Source organism: Canis aureus, chromosome 23 (assembly GCF_053574225.1).
Source record: "Canis aureus isolate CA01 chromosome 23, VMU_Caureus_v.1.0, whole genome shotgun sequence".
In the NCBI taxonomy this organism is placed as follows: domain Eukaryota; kingdom Metazoa; phylum Chordata; class Mammalia; order Carnivora; family Canidae; genus Canis; species Canis aureus.
Window position 1 is genome coordinate 23,037,929 of NC_135633.1, and position 16,476 is coordinate 23,054,404.

Here is a 16,476-nt window from a genome sequence, read left to right on the forward strand (position 1 = left end):
GTCAAATAAAGCCATTCTTAGGGAGGAAGGGAGATTTTGGAGTCATCCTTCCCCGTCCTGAAGTTGAGAATTGACAGCCATACCTTAGGTTTAGGAGCACTGTCTGACACTTTGTAACCCCTTTAGAAACAAGACAAAGATATTTTTCCATGACTTCTGGAAAGCCAACTTGTAAGGAAAAGAAACTTGTTATCCAAAAATTAGACAGTCTCTGAGGGCTGTTGTCAATGAGGTGGCCTAAAGAGTCAGTAGGAACTAACAACCTGATGGGAGTTGCCCAGACATCATGCTAAGCCTTCAAGGCTGCCACCCAGTATGGATGGAAACCACTATCGAATTTTTGGAAGCATGTGTTCTCTTGATGTAGACTTTGTTACACGTGGACTGCCATGGCTTTGGACGCTTCTCCTTAACTGAGGTCAAACTAAAAGGAGAGAGCTAAAGAATATTAGACGGGGTGAGTTGAGCAAAACAGGATGTGGGAAAACAGAGAGTCATTGCTCTGTTGGTGTTCATTTTGTTCTGACTTCAGAAAGCTATGGTCCATAATGAGAGAGATTTGTGATCCTCAGAAGTGAGGGAACACATTTTTAGTGGAAATAACCCCACCCTGGTAATAGTCCAAAGGCCGATGCTCTTACTGTACACTATATGTCTTACTTTCCTTAGATGTAACAGAACTCTACTTTTCAATCAACTTAGAAGGTTTTCTACGTTAGGCTGTTTCTCTGGTCCCTACACTATTTGTGACCCCTACCTCAAAAAGGGAGAATCAGCTAGAGGAATGGATAGAGACTTCCTGGTGAGGCAATGAAAACAAGCCCACTATCCAGGATCACTCTCTTAGAAATTTAAAAATAATACCAACCCAGTCTAAATTCCCTTTGCCGTGGAAACTGGTGTCCTAGAGCTTTTCTACTGAACATGTGGCTTCCGGTCCTGCAGCCTCAGCTCGATCTGGGAGTTTGGAAAAAACTTATATTCTTGAGCTTAGTCCAGTCCTACTGAAAAGAATCTGTATTCATATTGGGGGTGCTGGAGCTGTTCTTTTTCTTGGTCAGAGTGTCGGCTATAGGTTTCTGCAAATTTCGTGGTAATTAACCAAGATGAATCTTTATGTACCTTCCTGTGTTCACTTAATAATAGAATATGAATTTAAGGAATGTAATTACGGAATAGGATGTGTAAATTTACAGGTAAACTCAGCAGATTGAATGTTATGTTTTTATTTCTGCTATTTTCTGAAGTTCACTAAAACCATGGTGCCCACAAAAGACAGTGTAAAATATTACCAATGTATGTGTAAACAAATTATATAAATATGGAAGATTAAGATATCCCCAAAAGGCAGAATGGATTACATAAATCTGAAATCTTGGTGCCTGCAGAAGGGGATACCCATGAGGTAAAAAATGATCTGTGTATGTCAACTCTAGAAAAACACAGCAATTTCATCCAAGGCAGTGGTGAGAGGTGGCACTGAGAATGGTACAAAAAGTGAGTTTGTGTGTAAGGCTTCCTAATTGAAGTGTCCAGAAAATATCTATTCCAATTCCTGCAAAACGCTTGGTCTCTATAATGACAGAATCAAATATGACCCAGATAAAAGGGCATTGGGTACAAAGGATGATAGGAATGAGGGGTCATATAAGAGAGAGGGATTGTGTAAAATATTTCGTTTTGAATGTTGAAGCCCATAGAACACTTGTCTACATTCACCTTGTAAAACAGCAGCACACTGATACTCTCTAGGGAAGCAAGTTTGAGATGATTCTCCATTGAACTGTCTCAAAAGAAAAGAGTAACAGGTACTGACATTTGAGTATTTACTCACTGACTTGTGTAGTCTCCTTCCTCTGGAACCTACAATGTCATGGACCAGGTAACATATCCCAGTATGTCCATGGAAGTCCCTGTTACATTCATGGTCCCTCATCATGAAATATGAATGGACAGCCAAATCAACACCAGGGATGAGATCAAATCCACATATGGAAAAGTCATAAATTAAAGTCAAAATTTAATTTATGAAAAGAAAATTACCTGAATTGAGCAGAGCTTCTTCAGAGTAGAATATAAAACTTAAAGAGAAAAAAACACAATCCCTAATTAATACTCCTAATGACATACTCCGTCATAATAGATCCTTGAGAGAAGATTAGAACACCCTTAATAAGACATAATTAGACAACACAAAAGATTATTTATGAATTAAGCAACAATGTGAGAGATTAAAGAAAAACCAATAGAACTCTCAGGAAATAGTGTTAAGAAAGTAGAACAAAAATTTAAATGTTATATTGGGGTGTGTGGGGGCGGGAGAAGAAAAAGAGGATCAATCTGACAACAACAACACATCATTAGTACGTGTCCTAGGAATCAGGGAATATAAAAATTTAGGCAGAATATTAGGATTAGGAATGTATTAGAGTGTTATACAAGAATTTTTCCTAGAACAAAAGGACACAATTCCACATTGATAGTATCCCCTGAGGACCCAGAAGAGAAAATAAAAAAGAATATAATTTCATAGTAAGTTAAGAAAATGAAAAGAAATCCATAGACCAGAGAAAATCATTACAACATACTGTTCATCAAAGGATCTGTATCCAAAGTATACAAGGAACGTTTTAATTCAAAAACAAGGAAATAAACAAGTCTGTTAAATATTGGGCAAATGATCTAAAAAGATATTTCCCTCCAAGAGGACTGGTCAATACCAATAAGCACGTGAAAAATATATTTTTAATTAAAAATATTTATTGGAGTTTAATTTGCCAACATATAGCATAACACCTAGTTCTCATCCCGCCAAGTGCCCCCCTCAGTGCCCATCACCCAGTCACCAACCCCCCGCCCACCTCCCCTTCCACTACCCCTTGTTAATTTCCCAGACTTAGGTGTCTCTAATGTTTGGTCACCCTCACTGATATTTTCACTCATTTTCTCTCTTTTCCCTTTATTCCCTTTCACTAATTTTTAATTTCCCCAAATGAATGAGACCATATACTGTTTGTCCTTTTCCAAAGGACTTATTTCACTCAGCATAATACCCCAGGTCCATCCACGTCGAAGAAAATGGTGGGTATTTGTCGTTTCTAATGGAATGGCTGAGGTTATTTGATTTTATACATATACCACAGCTTCTTTATCCATTCGTTTTTCAATGGACACCGAGGCTCCTTCCACAGTTTAGCTATTGTGGACATTGCTGCTAGAAACATCGGGGTGCAGGTGTCCTAATGTTTCCCTGCATCTGTATCTTTGGGGTAAATCCCCAGCAGTGCTATTGCTGGGTCGTAGGGCAGATCTATTTTTAAATCTTTGAGAAACCTCCACACAGTTTTCCAGAGTGGCTGCACCAGTTCACATTCCCACCAACAGTGCAGGAGGGTTCCCCTTTCTCCACATCCTCTTCAACATTTGTTGTTTCTTGCCTTGTTAATTTTCTCCATTCTCACTGGTGTGAGGTGATATCTCATTGTGGTTTTGATTTGTATTTCCCTGATGGCCAGTGATGCGGAGTTTTTCTCATGTGCTTGTTGGCCATGTCTATGTCTTCCTCTGTGAAATTTCTTTCCATGTGTTTTGCCCATTTCAGGATTGGATTGTTTGTTTCTTTGCTGCTGAGTTTAATAGATCTTTATAGATCTTGGAAACTAGCCCTTTCTCTGATAGGTCATTTGCAAATATCTTCTCCCATTCTGTAGGTTGTCTTTTAGTTTTGTTGACTGTATCCTTTGCTGTGCAAAAGCTTCTTATCTTGATGAAGTCCCAATAGTTCATTTTTGCTTTTGTTTCTTTGCCTTCATGGATGTATCTTGCAAGAAGTTGTTGTGGCCAAGATCAAAAAGGGTGTTTCCTGTGTTTTCCTCTAGGATTTTGATGGAATCTTCTCTCATATTTATTTATTTATTTATTTTTTATTTTTTATTTTTTTATTTTTTTGCTGTTTGGCATAGAGTAGTATTTATTATGTATGAGATATCCCAAGACCCATATGGAAAAGTTTAATTGAAGTATCACTAGGCACTAGACATGTTCACTCATAAAGCAACCTTAATCTTGTGTACTCCAAATATACAATATTATAGCAATCTCTTTTTTTTTTTTAAGGGTTGATATTATTTTATTTTATTTTATTTTATTTTTTTTTATTTATTTTTTTTTAATTTATTTTTTATTGGTGTTCAATTTACTAACATACAGAATAACACCCAGTGCCCGTCACCCATTCACTCCCACCCCCCGCCCTCCTCCCCTTCTACCACCCCTAGTTCGTTTCCCAGAGTTAGCAGTCTTTACGTTCTGTCTCCCTTTCTGATATTTCCCACACATTTCTTCTCCCTTCCCTTATATTCCCTTTCACTATTATTTATATTCCCCAAATGAATGAGAACATATAATGTTTGTCCTTCTCCGACTGACTTACTTCACTCAGCATAATACCCTCCAGTTCCATCCACGTTGAAGCAAATGGTGGGTATTTGTCATTTCTAATAGCTGAGTAATATTCCATTGTATACATAAACCACATCTTCTTTATCCATTCATCTTTCGTTGGACACCGAGGCTCCTTCCACAGTTTGGCTATCGTGGCCATTGCTGCTATAAACATCGGGGTGCAGGTGTCCCAGCGTTTCATTGCATTTGTATCTTTGGGGTAAATCCCCAACAGTGCAATTGCTGGGTCATAGGGCAGGTATATTTTTAACTGTTTGAGGAACCTCCACACAGTTTTCCAGAGTGGCTGCACCAGTTCACATTCCCACCAACAGTGTAAGAGGGTTCCCTTTTCTCCGCATCCTCTCCAACATTTGTTGTTTCCTGCCTTGTTAATTTTCCCCATTCTCACTGGTGTGAGGTGGTATCTCATTGTAGTTTTGATTTGTATTTCCCTGATGGCAAGTGATGCAGAACATTTTCTCATATGCATGTTGGCCATGTCTATGTCTTCCTCTGTGAGATTTCTGTTCATGTCTTTTGCCCATTTCATGATTGGATTGTTTGTTTCTTTGGTGTTGAGTTTAATAAGTTCTTTATAGATCTTGGAAACTAGCCCTTTATCTGATACGTCATTTGCAAATATCTTCTCCCATTCTGTAGGTTGTCTTTGAGTTTTGTTGACTGTATCCTTTGCTGTGCAAAAGCTTCTTATCTTGATGAAGTCCCAATAGTTCATTTTTGCTTTTGTTTCTTTTGTCTTCGTGGATGTATCTTGCAAGAAGTTACTATGGCCGAGTTCAAAAAGGGTGTTGCCTGTGTTCTTCTCTAGGATTTTGATGGAATCTTGTCTCACATTTAGATCTTCCATCCATTTTGAGTTTATCTTTGTGTATGGTGAAAGAGAGTGGTCTAGTTTCATTCTTCTGCATGTGGATGTCCAATTTTCCCAGCACCATTTATTGAAGAGACTGTCTTTCTTCCAATGGATAGTCTTTCCTCCTTTATCGAATATTAGTTGCCCATAAAGTTCAGGGTCCACTTCTGGATTCTCTATTCTGTTCCACTGATCTATGTGTCTGTTTTTGTGCCAGTACCACACTGTCTTGATGACCACAGCTTTGTAGTACAACCTGAAATCTGGCATTGTGATGCCCCCAGATATGGTTTTCTTTTTTAAAATTCCCCTGGCTATTCGGGGTCTTTTCTGATTCCACACAAATCTTAAAATTATTTGTTCTAACTCTCTGAAGAAAGTCCATGGTATTTTGATAGGGATTGCATTAAACGTGTATATTGCCCTGGGTAACATTGACATTTTCACAATATTAATTCTGCCAATCCATGAGCATGGAATATTTTTCCATCTCTTTATTTAGATCTAAATGGGATTGACTCCTTAATTTCTTCTTTCAGTCTCATTGTTAGTGTATAGAAATGCCACTGATTTCTGGGCATTGATTTTGTATCCTGCCACACTGCCAAATTGCTGTAGGAGTTCTAGCAATGTTGGGGTGGAGTCTTTTGGGTTTTCTACATACCATGTATCATGCCATCCTCGAAGAGGGAGAGTTTTACATCTTTGCAAATTTGAATGCCTTTTATTTCTTTTTGTTGCCTGATTGTTGAGGCTAGGACTTCCAGTACTATGTTGAATAGCAGTGGTGAGAGTGGACATCCCTGTCTTATTCCTGATCTTAGGGAAAAGGCTCCCAGTGTTTCCCCATTGAGAAAGATATTTGTTGTGGGCTTTTCGTAGATGGCTTTTTTTTTTCTTAGAAATTTATTTTTTATTGGTGTTCAATTTGCCAATGTATAGAATAACACCCAGTGCTCATCCTGTCAAGTGCCCACTTCGGTGCCCGTCGTAGATGGCTTTAAGATGCTGAGGAATGTTCCCTCTATCCCTACACTCTGAAGAGTTTTGATCAGGAATGGATGCTGTATTTTGTCAAATGCTTTCTCTGCTTTGTCAAATGTTTTCTCTGCAAAAAAGATGTTTAATACCATTTGTCATTAACAAATGGCAGAGTAAAACAACGAGACAGCACTACAACCGATTAGAATGGCTAAAACCTAAAACACTGACAATGCCAAATTCTGCTGAGGATGTAGTCATAGGCATTCTCATTCATTGCTGGTGAAAAGCCAAACTAGTACAGCCTCTCTGGAGGAGAGTCTTGCAGTTTCTCACAGGATCAAACATACTCTTATCATATGGTCATTCGTTCCCAGGCATTTTATCCAATGATATGAAGACTTAATGTCCACACAAAGACATGCACCTGTATCTTTATTTCAGATTTCTTTGCAATTGCCCCAAATTGGAAGCATTTAAGATGAATGGATAAAAAAAAAGTGGTATCTCTGTAAAATGTAACATTACCCTTTGATTATATAGAGAGAAAGAGAATGAGAGAGAGAGAGCGAGAGCTATCAATCTATGAAAAGACATGGAACAACCTTAAATGCATATTTTTAAGTGAAAGAAGCTGTCCTGACAAGGCTTAATATTTATATGATTTCAAGGACCCGACCTCCTAGAAAGGGCAAAACTATAGTAATAGAATAAAAATCAGTGTAGCCAGGGGTCCAGGAAGAGGGAGAGATACATGAATAGGTGGGGAACAGGGAATTTTAGGGTAGTGAAAGTTTTCTGTAGGATACTCTGATGGTGGGTATATGACATCATTTATAGGTAACCTCTAGTTTTAGAAAGTTCACCTTATGGCAGTTAGCTGTCATGAAAGACCTACATTAGTCCTCTTTTTGTCACTTGAAAGTAATCTCAAGAATATTTTAACTTTACATAAAAGGTGAAAATCAAAACTAGCTTTTAGTGTGTGTTTTGAATTCAGCCATCACAGGAGCAGTGAGAGCAGCCCCACCAAGGTCCTTCCGCATGAAGCACATTCAACATCATGGTATCAAAACCCCACAGTATTGATACTGTGTCTGTGAGCACCTATGCTCTATCCTGAGTGATTTTGTGCATCTGTCAGCAAGATATATCCTGAAGTATCAGAAAACCTAACAGAAGGTATTTTGGGGGTCTGGAAATGCTCAAAATCCTTCATGCTTTTGTTGTTGTTGTTGTTGTTGTTGTTGTTAGCGTCTTTACTTTGTTTCATTTCATTTTGGCTCAGAAAAGATTTTATAGGAACTCTCTACTTTTGGACACCAGGGAGAAAACATGTTCTCATCAGACACAGGATTGTAGACAGCACGATCCCATATGTAAACTGTCAACTTTGGTGAGTAATAATGCATCAATACTTCTTCAATTGCTTAACAAAGAGACAAATCAGACATGCAATCATTATATTGTAACATAAAATGGGAATGAAAAGGACACAGCAGTAGCTTGGAGCTGAAAATGAATAAGTGAGTAAACCAAAAGCCAATACCAAAGGAGTGGAAAACAGAATGGTCCTGCTAATTTCCACAAGAATGCAGGAATCTAGAAGATATCATAAAATCCCTTCAAAAGGTTGAGGGAAGGTACTGGACTCCTGATGATAATGGTAGTCACTTCCATCTCAATATATCTACAGATTTCTTTCTCTCCCTCAACCTATAAAGTACAACAAGAGGACTAGACATAACTATCCATATTTCCATGTCTAGGGACATACAAAATCTCAAACTTTGAGAGTCAGCTCCAGAACTACATCTGAAAAAGACTGTTTAGGGAACTAAGGTCGAGCAGCAGTATTTTACTGTTACTGAAACATTGAAAACACCACATCCACCAACACAAATGCCAAAAAAAGAGTTCATTCCATGGTGTAAAATAGTGAGAATAGGTCTGAGGGCTTTTGAAGGAAACATTCCTTAAGTGGAGAATTAAAGGAAGAGTTGAAAGGGCACAAAAAGAAACTTGAAAGCAAACTTGAGAAGCTGTTGCTTTTGTGTCAGGCAACACAATGACAAAATCGGTGTTAGTTAGGGGCACATGGTTGGCACTGTCAGTTAAGCTTCTGAATCTTGATTGTCAGCTGAACTCTGCTCTCCGTGTCCTGAGATGGAACCCTGAGTCGGGCTCTGCGCTCAGCAGATCAGCTTGAGATTCTCTTTCTTTCCCTTCCTCTCTATCCCACCCCTCCTTGTGCACTCCTTTTCCCTTTTCTCTCTCTCTCTCTCTCTGTCTCTCTCATATATATTATATAATATATATATATATATTTTTTAAAGAAACAGAGATCAGTTAAAATAGAGGACAAACAATAAAACAAAGCTAAAACTAAGATTATAGTTATAACCTTTGCAGAAAACCCAGACAATCCCAATGCATTTAGAGAATGGTTACTAGGAATGAGAAAGTTGAAAAAGAAACAGAGACAGAAAAAGAAAACCTCATGCAGAGAACATAAATATCCAAATAAAAAATATCTATAGGAGCTAATGGCGTTTCTGGATCCATCTGATGCTAATTCTACCATATGACCAATGGTAGAGAGAGAAAGCCAGGGAGTCTTAAATTTTTGAAGTAAATAAGAGGACAACATCAAGGTTTTAGGAAACTTCTAAGAAGCAAACAATGCTTTCACTTGTGACATTGAGACTCTGCATTTGCTGATGCCTCCAAGGGAACAAGACATGACTACACTAGCAGGAGTTTCTGCCTCTCAATGGAGACCTGGATGTTTAACGGCAAGTGTGTGCTGATCTCGGTGTGTTAGAGTGCTGGGCAGAGGGAAACCTGCACATGAGGCCTGTGGAGAGAATGTGGGGGCGCTTCTCCCCTAAGCCAGGTCTGGGCCCTCTCCTTCCATGAATCAGTAAAGTTCAGTCCTCTGGGGACTGAAGATCTTGGGCCTGAGAGGTCCCTAAAGGAGGTATAAATAGCTATACATTTCCTCTTTGTGTCTGTGTGTTTTGAAAAGATTTTATGTATCCACTTAAAGGAGAGAGAGAGAGAGAGAGAGAACAAGCAGGGAGAGGATCACAGGGAGAAGGACAAGCCAGATTCTGCACACAGCGCTGAGCCTGACATGGTGCTCCATCCCATGATGCTGAGATCATGGCCTGAGTGAAAATCAAGAGTAAGAGACTCAATGGATTGATCCACCCCCAGGTGCCCCATCCTATTTTTGCTTTGAACATCATCTGCCTTTTACTTTTTCCATCTCAACGAGTTAAATATCTCCAGGGTCCTAGAAAAGATAGGTAAGTAAGCTGACTTTTGCTCAGCAAAGATGTAGAAAAGACATCAGGGAAAAAAAGGAAAGGGAAGGAAAGGAAGAAAATCTTAGGAAACCGAAGGAGCTACTCAGTCTTCCTAGAACTTGATCATCCCACATTTCTCTCAGCCCTGACCCCTGAGGTGTGTTGTGTGGCTGTGATTGGACTGCAGGGGCGATTGTAGTGGCTCTTTGGGCTCTTTAACGAAATGAGTCATCTGCAAAGAGCACAAATATTTTTTCATTTAAGAATATATTTATGCAGTGGTTGTTTTTCTTTACTACGTGTCTCTGAATGTTGGGCATAGGGGCAATGAATTTCTATTCCAGATCCAGTAATAAGAATAAGGCTCAGGAGTTACACAAGTCTAGTAGTTAAAGACCTTGTATAGGTGTGTATACATCAATCCTTGCATGCATTTTTCCTTAGATTTCCTTGATATTCACCATATAGCAGGTGCTGGGCTCAACACAGAAGAAGAAGCTGAAGCGTAGAGATTTGGACTCCTCTCTCTATGTGACAGAGTTGCTACCCTGGTGATTGGGCAAAAATAAAACTCCATTTCTAAGCCCACTGAGTTCAGCATGCTGAACTGCCTGCATTTTATAAAATGAAGAAGACAGATTTGGGGTGAAAATTACAGTTGATACCATGCGTGTAGTGTGAGAAAGTGATTTTACAGTTTAGAATATATAACCCTCAAATGATCATCCCATTAGACCTTTCCTTAAGGTGGTACATAATTCTTGAAAGATGTTACACTAAAATGCTTGAGATGCATAAGTCTCTGGATCTCCTTTGATTACATAAGCTAATTGTCTAAACATTTAGCATACAGGTTAAATTAATTGTTGGAAATTTATTTTAAAAGGCATTGCAGGGTTTCAGAGAGTGAGAGAAAAGATACATTTGGCAGTATGCTTGTTCCAGACCTTAGCCAGAACCATGTACGTGAGTCAAGTACAGCTAAGGGGAGGGGTTGTAGAGTGAAAAGTGTTAAGTGCCAAGGCCTGCGTGTGTACTCTAAAGCAGTTCAATGTCTGTCCAGTGGGTCCTAAGCCTAAAGTCCAAAATATTGAACTTACTTCAAAGTAACAATGTTTTTTTATCTTAGTGATGGTAATTTTGGAAGTGCCCTAATTTCATCTGTTGCCTGGATAAAAATGTGTCTGATTTAGTAGCAACCATCCTAAAATAGTAACTTCAAAACTGGCTCACATCTGTCATTGATGTTTATTTTTGGGGATTTTACAGAAGAAAACTAAGCTTCAAGTCAAGATTTAATGGAAATGTAGTCAGAATATGACGTACTCAGCATGTACATCTAATCTGTGGGTCCCAATCTGTCTCTCTAGCCACAAACACTGCCTCTGTGCATATAGTCATGGTTCAGTCAGACTAGACCATTAGGAATATTGTAAAGAAATTCTTCAGTGAGCTCCAGAGCTGTAGGTTAGAGAGCTGCATGTGATACTGCTGCACCAAGAGGAAATCAAGTAAAATAAACCAGGTCACTGGTGTCCCAAAGGATCAGGAGAATATCTATAAATTGATTTGATTTCTCTTCTACCTCCTTTTCTGTGCTTTTCATCATTCATGTAGACTCCTCCCTCCCCCATCTCTGATGTCCTTATGAAGCCCCGCTTACTCTACAACCCCTCCCCATAACTGTACTTGACTCACATACATGATTCTGGTTCAGGTCTGGGTCAAGTATACTGCCAAACGTATCTATTCTCTCACTCTCTGAAACCCTGCAATCCCTTTTAAAATAAATTTTCAACAATTAATTTTACCTGTATGTTAAATGTTTAGACAATTAGCTTATGTAATCAAAGGAGATCCAGAGACTTATGCATCTCAACATTTTAGTGTAACATCTTTCAAGAATTAAGTACCACCTTAAGGAAAGGTCTAATGGGATGATCATTTAAGGGTTATATATTCTAAACTGTAATTTAATACATGGGGTCCAAATGACCGTAGAGAACAAACTAATGGTTGCCACAGGGATAGGGGGATGGAAGATGGATAAGATGGGTGAAAGGGAATGGAAGAGAGAAGCTTTCCTTTTTGGAATTATTAGTCCCAGGAATAAAAGGCAAGTATAGGGAATAGTGTCAGTGGAATTATAATGGTGTTGCATGGTGGCATATGAGATGTATCCATCTGGCGAATATAACATAACATATAGACTTGTCCAATCATGGTGTGGTCCTCTTGAAACTAATGCAACCTTGTATATAAATTCTTCAATAAAAACAAGAAAAACAAAAACGGAATCCAAATATTTCAATAATATGAAATGAAGTGCCAGATTATTGAACATTTAATGAAAAAAGTCAAAGTGGTCAGATTATACTGTGCAGTGATCCTGACACCTTGCAAACAAGAGGTTAAATAGGTTAACATCCCTTAAGTCCATGTTCCTCTTCAGCAAATGCGTTGAGCGCTTTTATTGAAGAACGGGGACTGAGGGAGGATGGAAGCCACTCGTTATCCACTTCTTTCCTATTCATGCCTATACCCTCGTTTTTTATGTGTGTGTTCATATGGACACACCCCCTCACACACACATCCCACTCACATGTTGTATCTCCTAGTCTGTTTTTCACCCAAAAGCTCTCCTGACTTTATGCACATTCTTTTGGAACTTTAGAAAAAGAGCAAACAGTAAATTACTCACCCTTCCTTTTAGTGAAGGACAGTGGATGCCCACTTCGTAATGTGAAGCATTAGTATTTGCTGCTGTGTGGGGAGTTGGAAATAATAAATATGTTGTCCAATTTTCAATCAATGACCCAAAAGGGAGAGAATGTTTTTCCTCACCATATGCAGGACATATCCATTTACGAACCTAACTGAGCAGTCAGCCCTGTGGCTTTGCGGCTTAGTGCTACCTTCGGCCCAGGAGACCCGCGATCGAGTCCCATGTCGGGCTCCCTGCATGGAGCCTGCTTCTCCCTCTGCCTGTGTCTCTGCCTCTCTATTTCTGTGTCTCTCATGAATAAATAAATAAATAATCTGTAAAACAAAAACAAAAGAATCTAACTGAGCTTGATCTTGCATGAACTTTAGGTTTTTAATGTTCAGCCTATAATTTTAAGAAACATGTTGATTAGCAGACAAGAATCAGTTAATTCATCTGTGGCTCCTCAATGCCCAGCATAGGCCTTAGCATCATTTCTACGGTCAATCAATGCTCAAGAGAGCCTCTGTATATACATGGTCTGAAATCTATTTTGGTAAAACCTAACTCCCTCCCTCTTCAATAAGCAGTATGATCAATTTCACATGTATCAATGTTACTCAGGGGTAGGATCAGTGAAAATTTTGATGATGTGTTTTTGTATAGGCAACATTCGATGGTGGTTAAGATCGGAACTTTATCATTTTCACTCTTTGGCTCTAATGGGACCTAAGTCAGGAAGCTGAAAGTCTGTGGGATTCTTTTTTTTCATCTGTGGGAATAAGAATGATATTATGTCAAGGATTATTGTTCAAGTCTTTTCAACAGGCTATTGTGAAGATTTAATGAGTTTAAATTTTGGGAGTACTAGACGTATATTAAGCATTTATCAAATGGTAACTATTTTTTTCAAGATATGTTTTAATATTTCCATGTAATGAGTCAGAGTGCAATTTTAAGCTGGTTTATACACCTCGCTGTCGTTCCACAGAGAAGAACATATTGGGGAAGAAATTCTGATCCTACATCAACCAGTAGTGCTCTTCAATTCTCAGTCTGCCCTGTGGTTTTTATTCAAGGTACTAGGTCCTGAATATGCTGCAGGAGATGGCCCCTTTCTCTTACAACCACACCAATACCCAGGATATGTGGTATGTCCTGATTGGAATCCCAGGGCTGGAAGATTCTCACCCCTGGATCTCCATCCCTATCTGTTCGATGTACGTGTTGGCTGTCATAGGCAACAGCTTCTTGATCTTCCTGATTGTGACTGAGCGCAGTCTCCACGAGCCCATGTATTTTTTCCTTTCCATGCTGGCCTCGGCAGATGTGCTGCTCTCCACAGCCACAGCCCCCAAGATGCTGGCCATCTTCTGGTTCCAGTCCATGGATATATCCTTCGGTAGCTGTGTATCTCAGATGTTCTTCATACATTTCATCTTTGTGGCAGAATCTGCTATTCTCCTGGCCATGGCATTTGACCGCTATGTGGCCATCTGTTACCCCCTGAGATACACCACCATCTTAACCTCCTCAGCCACTGGGAAGATTGGCATAGCAGCTGTGGTCAGGAGCTTTTTCATCTGCCTTCCATTCATCTTCCTGGTTTACCGACTTAGGTACTGTGGGAGAAACATCATTCCCCACTCCTACTGTGAGCACATGGGCATTGCCAGATTGGCATGTGACAGTATCAAGGTCAACATCATCTATGGCCTGACTGTGGCCCTACTGTCTACAGGACTGGATATTGTGTTCATCATTATGTCGTACACCATGATCCTTTGCACAGTGTTTCAGATACCTTCCTGGGCTGCCAGATTCAAGGCCCTCAACACATGTGCTTCCCACATCTGTGTCATCCTTATGTTCTATGCCCCAGCATTCTTTTCATTTTTTGCCCATCGTTTTGGGGGTAAAACCATCCCTCACCACATCCACATCCTGGTAGCCAATCTCTATGTGGTTGTTCCCCCTATGCTAAACCCCATCATTTATGGGGTGAAGACCAAACAGATTCAAGACCGAGTAACATTGCTTTTCTCCTTCATCAGCACATGTTGTTAAAATGAAGGTTGATGCTAAATGCTGCATATCTCTGAATTAAACGGATACACACACACACAGACACATACATACACAGAATATTTGAATGAGGAGTCAGAATGATTGAAATCTATAAAGAATCCTCAACACACTTAAAAGGACAGTAAATGCCAAAGTTACCAATGTATTTTCAGAAAGCACTTAAAAACATTGAAAAACTAATGATATTCCTAATTCTCCTAGACCTGCTATTTTCTTGCATTGTACCTTATTTCTAAGCAAACATAAGATATCTCTGAGAAAAGAGGAATGTATTTTAGAATTGAACCCAGATGGAAATTTCTTGGGTGTAGCTGGGAATTGAGAATGGTGAGTTTGTGAGATTTTGCACAGACCTTTGAAATTCTGCTGAAATATAAAACTCTCCCACTGCAATCAGTAAACAATTGCCTAGTAGCATGAGGCCACTTAACCATACTTATTTTTATCAGCACCTTTTTCTTAAATAGAAATGTGAGTTCTAAAATGATATATTTTCTGTCTCACTGACATAATGTCTCCTATATGGCATAAACACAGAATATAGGTTGTTGAAGGAACAGATAATACTGAATTAAAACGAATAATAAATTAAATGAACCCATCTGAGACCATGTAGACAACTTAAAAGTTAATACTTTTTCCCCCTATATATTAGCAGCTTCAGGCCCAAATCACCAAGGAAGTATCCTGTTATCAACAGAGACTTCATTGAGGGAGGGACTAAAAGTTTAAAAATGTCATGCTGAGTCCAAAATTAAAAGGCAATAATAGATTACATAGGATGTTTACCAATAATCTTATGTAAATGGCTCTAATCTCATCAAATATAATTTTCTATAAGCTTGTCTCTATACTGTACCTTAATGTCTTCATTCAAGAAAATATTTTTACAATCTTGAAATATGGAAATATTTTATGATCTGTCCTTCCTCAAGGCCTATCACATGCTATGAGAACATGAAATCTGACGTTATTTACACTTGAAGAAAGCAAAAAATGAACTTGGAAGTATTTTCTTGAACCTTTGCATCCCTCTCTGGGATAGTTTTTTTTTCTTTGTTTTTCTATTATATATATATACCATACAATGTGTAACACACTTTAATGAATGTATAATGTTAATGTGAGAAATGAAAGGCTGTTTCCTTGATCCTCGGAATTCTGAATAATTATCTTGGCTCAAAATATATGTTTTCTCCCTTGATGTCAGCAAGTAAGTCTATTTTAGGGGTTAAGAAAAATACTTTGATGTTAGAATTTTGGGTTTGCCTGTATCACAGTAACTCTATAAAATTGTCCTGTTATTTAACTATTGGTTTTTGACTAGTAAAATGGAATTATTTTAGTACCTTCTTTACTGACTTGATAATTAAATGAAATATATCATATAATGTACTTGGCATTTAATCAATGTAAATTTTATTTTGATTATGATGGTAATTTTTATGAACCGAGAAACTAAAAAACCCAACCCAGCAAACCGAACCTAGCTCTGGTAACAATAATTCATATAAAAATTATTGGAATGGATCTTCATTATAGATATGGAAATCAGGGGCAGCCCGGGTAGCTCAGTGGTTTAGCGCCACCTTCAGCCCAGAGCGTGATCCTGGAGAACTGGAATTGAGTCCCACATCAGGCTCCCTGCATGGAGCCTGCTTCTCTCTCTCTCTCTCTCTCTAATAAATAAATAAAATCTTTTAAAAAAAGATATGGAAATCACATAAAATGTTGATAAAAGTTGCAGCAAATAAGATTCTGGTTTAGGGGCAAATTCTCCAAGGAATGAAAGAGAGTCAGAGAGTAATTCAGTTACAATAAGCTGGCAAAATATTTGTTTAAATGCGTGTTTTAAGTGAGCCTAGAAGGACGTTTTAATGCTTTATTTTGGCAATGGGGATCTAAGAAAATGCCAATTTCCCACTCAGAATGTATGAAATATGATAGAGTAAACAATGATTGAGTTGACAATTTTAAGAAACTTTCAAGTTGAGGGCTCAGGGATGTGTAGATGCTGAAGGAGTTAGGAGAGCACTGTCTATTCTTAGCTGATGGAGGCACTATTACTGAGC

At 38.6% G+C, this 16,476-nt stretch overlaps 1 protein-coding gene across 1 annotated transcript; it reads left to right on the forward strand.

Annotated features, from left to right (window-relative positions):
- The first annotated feature begins 13,411 nt into the window (after positions 1-13,411).
- Positions 13,412-14,383, forward strand: LOC144295391 (olfactory receptor 52Z1P-like). Its single transcript, XM_077867781.1, has one exon. The coding sequence runs from the start codon at positions 13,412-13,414 to the stop codon at positions 14,381-14,383; it is 972 nt and encodes a 323-aa protein (XP_077723907.1).
- Positions 14,384-16,476: the final 2,093 nt, after the last annotated feature.